The sequence below is a fragment of the Priapulus caudatus genome, unplaced genomic scaffold (genome assembly GCF_000485595.1).
Source record: "Priapulus caudatus unplaced genomic scaffold, Priapulus_caudatus-5.0.1 Scaffold515, whole genome shotgun sequence".
Taxonomy (NCBI): domain Eukaryota; kingdom Metazoa; phylum Priapulida; class Priapulimorpha; order Priapulimorphida; family Priapulidae; genus Priapulus; species Priapulus caudatus.
Genome location: NW_014577576.1, coordinates 137,959 through 143,342, shown reverse-complemented (window position 1 = coordinate 143,342; position 5,384 = coordinate 137,959). Strand labels below are relative to the sequence as shown.

The window sequence follows — 5,384 nt, the reverse complement described above, 5'->3', positions numbered from 1 at the left end:
CCGTCCTCGAATTTTTATTCACTCCGTTACGACTGGTATATGCCTTAGCAAGTATTCATAGACAATGGTGTTAACCAATGACGCAACTCAGATCAATCAGACCCAAATCAGACACCTCAGACCAATCACACCAACCAGCATCACATTTCAAGGGGGGAATTTGCCAAAAATAATGCGTTACTTTAAATGCATTCATCACCTCTTGTATCACGCAAATTGTATGATAAGATAACCATAGAAACAACATCGTAGAATTGAGGAAGGACAGGCATAATTGTATCTCTTGAAATAAAACATATGTATTTGATCTTGCCGTTGACTCCATGTCGACACCAACAAGGTCAAAATGACAAAATTATCAACTCACGTTACACAAAATTGTAACGGAGTTCGATGTAGTAGGCCCTTATTCAAAGGTTACAAAAAAGTAAAAAAGTAAAAAAGTGTGAATAAACTTTGTGTTTCAGGGCCACGGTGTTACAAATATTGAAAAATTATTCATAAATAGCAAAGGGAATGATAAAATATACAGTCATTATTTATAAACTGCAATTTGCCCCTCAACCCTCAGTAATCACTAACAAATGCCATTAGTTCCGGCAGTGGCTAGAGGTACGTAAGCCGGCGTACGTGAAGCGGCCCTTTTTGCGTTAGGGTTAGGCGTTCAGGATTTGGCGGTAGGGTTAGGGTTAGCGTTGTAGGTAAGTGGTAGGTTAAGGGTGGTACGGGTTTGGTCTAGCTTCATGTCTAGAACTGCTCAATCGGTGAATTTATTGTCAAAGGCGATTATTGATCGAAATCTGGCGCGCTACCGCCGCCTCATGGATTGTCGGTCGTTAAGTATGAGAAAGCGAATGGACGTCCGCAGCGTACCCGTAGCTCGACCGAACATGTTAAACTTGAGTTAAGATACGGGCTTCACCGTACCGTAGCACTTGCCTTACAAGTTTACCTGTAGCCACACTTTACAGAAAGTCCGCTGTAGTAGAATGACGCCAGTCCATTCCACTACGTAATGTGACGCAAAAATATCCGACATAGTCTATAGACTTAGTTATATGCTGACAGAGAGACCTTACAATTGTCCGAGAGAACATATGGCTTAGTGCTAAAATTTGTAACACAAGGACCTTTATCCTTATTCAAGAGAGGTAGGTTATGGACAGATAGTTACGTAAAACGCGCGCGCACACACATCAAGTGATTAATAACGATATATCTGCGCGGTGAAATCTCAAAGAATGAATTTGAAATCTCAAAGTTTCTTGTCCATCTTCAACGTGCAGACATTTGACTCGTATGAATGATGAAATGATGTCCGTGTGCTACGTGCATATCACTCGAGCCTGCGTGCGTATATCATTCGTAGAGCACTTTGATTTTCCCCATCTATATCCATCTATTTGCCAACGTCGCAACAATATAATAAAATATAATTCAAAGCCCAACGTTATTGACCAAATCTTTTTTTGCATCAATTCATTAGTCCATTAGCTCTTTCGTTGCTGCTGGTGAATTCCATATCATGCATTCACTTTAGCACGGTGTCCCAGGAGCAAAAGACCATTCAATACGATACGATCCGTACAAGGCGAGGCGCGGTGTGTCGAATTGGAGAATAATTGCAGTCATCGTGACAGCGTCACTGTTAAATGTTTGTCAGAGTCCGCCGACAGGAAGGATAGGCGACACGTCCGCAAACCTGCCGGAGCACTGATGTATGACAAATAACTGATGTATGAATCCGCGCTCGCTTGCTGGCCGCCGATACGGAACCGCGCGTAGAGAAATTGGAAGATATATGTAACGTTTCACCAGACGCTGACCCCCGTTATCTATGAGCAGCGGATACTATAGTTACTACGAAATGCACGAGTTGCAAATGATGTCCGTGTTCAGTTTTCGCTATTGTGCGTCACGAATGAAGGCTACCGGTGTATGGTGCGTGCCTCCATTTTCATTTATTTTTAATGCTTGCCCGTTTCGGAGGTTAACCATGGTGACACAATAGGAACGACGTGAAAAAAGCACGTGATTTGGACGTTTGTCCTTATCGTCGTAGAGATGCTTGTACGTAGTATGATACATATTGTCGATTGATGACGATTTGGATGTTCGCTGGTAACTAGACCAACATGCACTAATTTTAATACGTTTTCGACTAAAACAGTGACAACAACATTTTCATTTACTTTCTTGTGATGCGAGGTCTGATCTATTTGCCTTCCGCTGTTAACTCCGTTACGACTGTATTATGCTGCAATCTATTCATAGACAATGGTGTTAACCAATGACCAATCAGATCCAATCAGACCAAATCAGACCACTCAGACCAATCACACCAACCAGCATCACATTTCAAGGGGGGAATTTGCCAAAAATAAATGCGTACTTAAATGCATTCATCACCTCTGTTACGCAAATTGTATGATAAGTAACCATAGAAACCAAACATCGTAAATTGAGGAAGACAGGCATATTGATCTCTTGAATAAAACATATTATTTGCATCTTGCCCTTGCTCCATGTCGAACCAACAAGGTCAAACATGACAAAATTATCAACTCCGTTACATCAACTCCGTTACAAAATTGTAACGGAGTTGATGTATAGGCCCTTATAAAGGTATACAAAAAAGTAAAAAAGTAAAAAAAGTGTAATAAACTTTGTGGTTTCAGGGCCACGGTGTTACAAATATTGGAAAAATTTCATAAATATGCCAAAGGCAAAGGGATGATAAAAAAATACAGTCATTTAAAACTGCAATTTGCCCCCTAACCTCAGAATCACACAAATGCCATTTTCGCAGTGGCTAGAGGTACGGTAGCCGTCGGTCGTTGAAGCCCCTTTTTGGCGTTAGGGTTAGGGTTAGGATTAGGGTTAGGGTTAGGGTTAGGTTTAGGGTTATGGTTAGGTTTAGGGTTAGGGTTCTAGCTCATCTAAACTCTCAAATCGTGAATTTATTTCCAAAGGCGTTATTTCGAAATCTGGCGCTACCGCCGCCATCTTTGTCTCGTTAAGTATGAAAGCGAATGGACTCCCGTACCCGTAGCCTCGAGACATTAACTTGATTAAGATACGGCTACCGTACCCGTAGCCACTGCCTACAAGTTTACCTGGTAGCACAATTTTCAGAAATCCGCTGTAGTAGGAATACGCCAGTCCATCTCCAATACTGTGCTGCAAAAATAATCCACATATCTATAGACTATATATATGCGACAAGAACATTACATTGTCCAATCTGGCTAGTGCTAAATTTGTAACACACTTTAGTCTTATTCAAAGAGGTAGGTATTACAATATTATAAAAAGGTAGAACCTTGCTCGGTGTGGCTCCCATGGTTCACAATTTCGACTGCGCACTGCGCTGTTACTGCAAGTGGTGTTCGCTTGTTACGTGCAGTGGCGTCACCGGTCAGAGGATGCACCCGGCTATCTATATTATCAAGAGCAGATAAAGAAGGAAAAAGGCCTTCTTTATCTGCTCTTGATATTATTTCTATGCGTAGAACACACGCGAAGATTCTAGAATTAATCGCTGTGAAAATTGCTGTGAAATCGCTACGTCCACAGAAATGTGCAACTGCAACCCGTAGCGATTCTGGACGATCACCGTGCAGGGTTGTTATTTTTACTGTTGATAGCGCTCACACAGGCGAGACAAAAAATAACCCCGACAGAATTAAGTTATGCTGAGCGCAGCCACCATCTGTACACATTTATACTGCATGAACGAGCAATATATGTACCAAGGACTTTTGCTCCAGCTGCACAAAATCCCTATATGACCATGAAAGCCCCATGTGACAGGCGGCAAGACTCGCCACAGGGGATTGGTGTGGTGAATCTATGATCACGCATACGAGCCCTGCCAGAAATTGCGTTTATTGTTCTGTCTGGCTTCCCGTTACCCGCTGGCATGACGTAACGGAAGCAAAGATACACTGATCAAACCTATAATGAGCGCTGACTATTCTTTCATTCGTCTGGTATTATATCCTGAATTTTTGTGATCATGCAAGCACACGTGTTATAACTAAACTAAACTAAAAAATAAACTAAACAAAACTAAACAATAAAACTAACGTTAAAACTAAACAATAAACAAAAGTGCATGTTCATGGCCGTTTACGGTTATTCCCCTTCTACAAGAGCAGTAAGATTGCGCAGCTATTGGCGATAGCCTACTTTTCAGAATACTAGCTTAGTCACGGTTCCTAACGTCAGGGAATTCACATTCGCGCCTCCTGTTCTTCCGCGTATAAAAAACGAGTAAACAAATTTAAATGACAAATTTATAGTTACTTTAATTTTGAACTTTCACCGGGCGAGTAACGGATTGTGTTCTTACCCACCCACGTAGCCATGTAGCCACATGCTTATTGCTACATAGTACATAGTGCATATATAGTTTCATCATGAGTTCCTGAGATAGAGGGGAATCCCCTTTTCATCTTAAGGGGAATTCCCCTTCTTCGATTGCGTTAGCATGATGATTTGGCCTTATTTCGGATCTTTTCCGGATCCTGTTCCGCAGGGTATATATATACTCGGTAGTAAGTGTCAGGAGCTACAGACCGAACATAGGCCTACACGCTCGAGAGGAATATCGACGTCACAGTGTCCGCAATCTCTCCACCAAAATGGCGAAAGTGAGTATTATATATATTTATTTATTTATTTATTTAAAATGGCTTTTACAAAATTATTATTTGCTTCGGCAGACTTAGTGAATGTTGTCACAACTACCCGATTGTGTGTTGTTAGGGTTGAATTAGGACTATGGCGAAACTTAAGAATAGTATTACGATACTATATATAGTCACGATGAAGTTATGACGTTTCTTACAGCAGTTTGTTTAGGTTAGGACTAATGTTGAGTCAATAATCGACTTAAATATCTCATACTGTTAAAATCCACAACTTCTAACAATACATGTGTAGTCGCAACGTCGTACACTATTTTGTGTTTTGTTCACCAAACGTACTCTAATATATCCCTATGAGAGCCATTAACTTACATTCATTACAGTGAGGGGAAACACAAGGGACGCCAAATTGCGTCTAGTCTATATAACTATTATTTAGATTATTAGTTTTAGTAAATATCCATTATTCAGGTATCTATCGGAGAAGGACTTGCCTACAACTACTACACTGGCTACCTAAGTATGGTATTAACCAGTCTCGCTGAAAGGATCACTAGCAGTAAATTCGGCAAAAGCACGAAGAACAAGAAGCTGATTCTTCTAATCCCCGCTAACGGCGAAATTCCAGCAAATCTGCAGGAGGTTGATGGGAACGTACGGCCGGTTGGGAAATTGGATCCATTGGTGATAGACAGAGCTGGATGCAAGAGAAAGTACTCTAACAACGTTTAC

At 41.1% G+C, this 5,384-nt stretch overlaps 2 protein-coding genes across 2 annotated transcripts in view; one reads left to right on the top strand and one right to left on the bottom strand.

The window, feature by feature from the left end:
- LOC106811210 (stimulator of interferon genes protein-like) overlaps positions 1-3,428 on the bottom strand; it is a 19,046-nt gene extending 15,618 nt beyond the window's left edge. The window contains exons 1-2 of the mRNA XM_014814763.1: positions 3,323-3,428; positions 3,117-3,180 (exon numbers count right to left, since the gene is read on the bottom strand). Coding sequence (XP_014670249.1) covers positions 3,117-3,180; positions 3,323-3,343 — 85 coding nt within the window. The 5' untranslated portion in view covers positions 3,344-3,428. The remainder of the gene's footprint in view (positions 1-3,116; positions 3,181-3,322) is intronic.
- A 1,097-nt stretch (positions 3,429-4,525) lies between these two features.
- The window catches only part of LOC106811207 (stimulator of interferon genes protein-like), a 5,474-nt gene continuing 4,615 nt past the window's right edge, over positions 4,526-5,384 (top strand). Inside the window, exons 1-2 of the mRNA XM_014814760.1 lie at positions 4,526-4,655; positions 5,124-5,378. Coding sequence (XP_014670246.1) covers positions 4,647-4,655; positions 5,124-5,378 — 264 coding nt within the window. The 5' untranslated portion in view covers positions 4,526-4,646. The remainder of the gene's footprint in view (positions 4,656-5,123; positions 5,379-5,384) is intronic.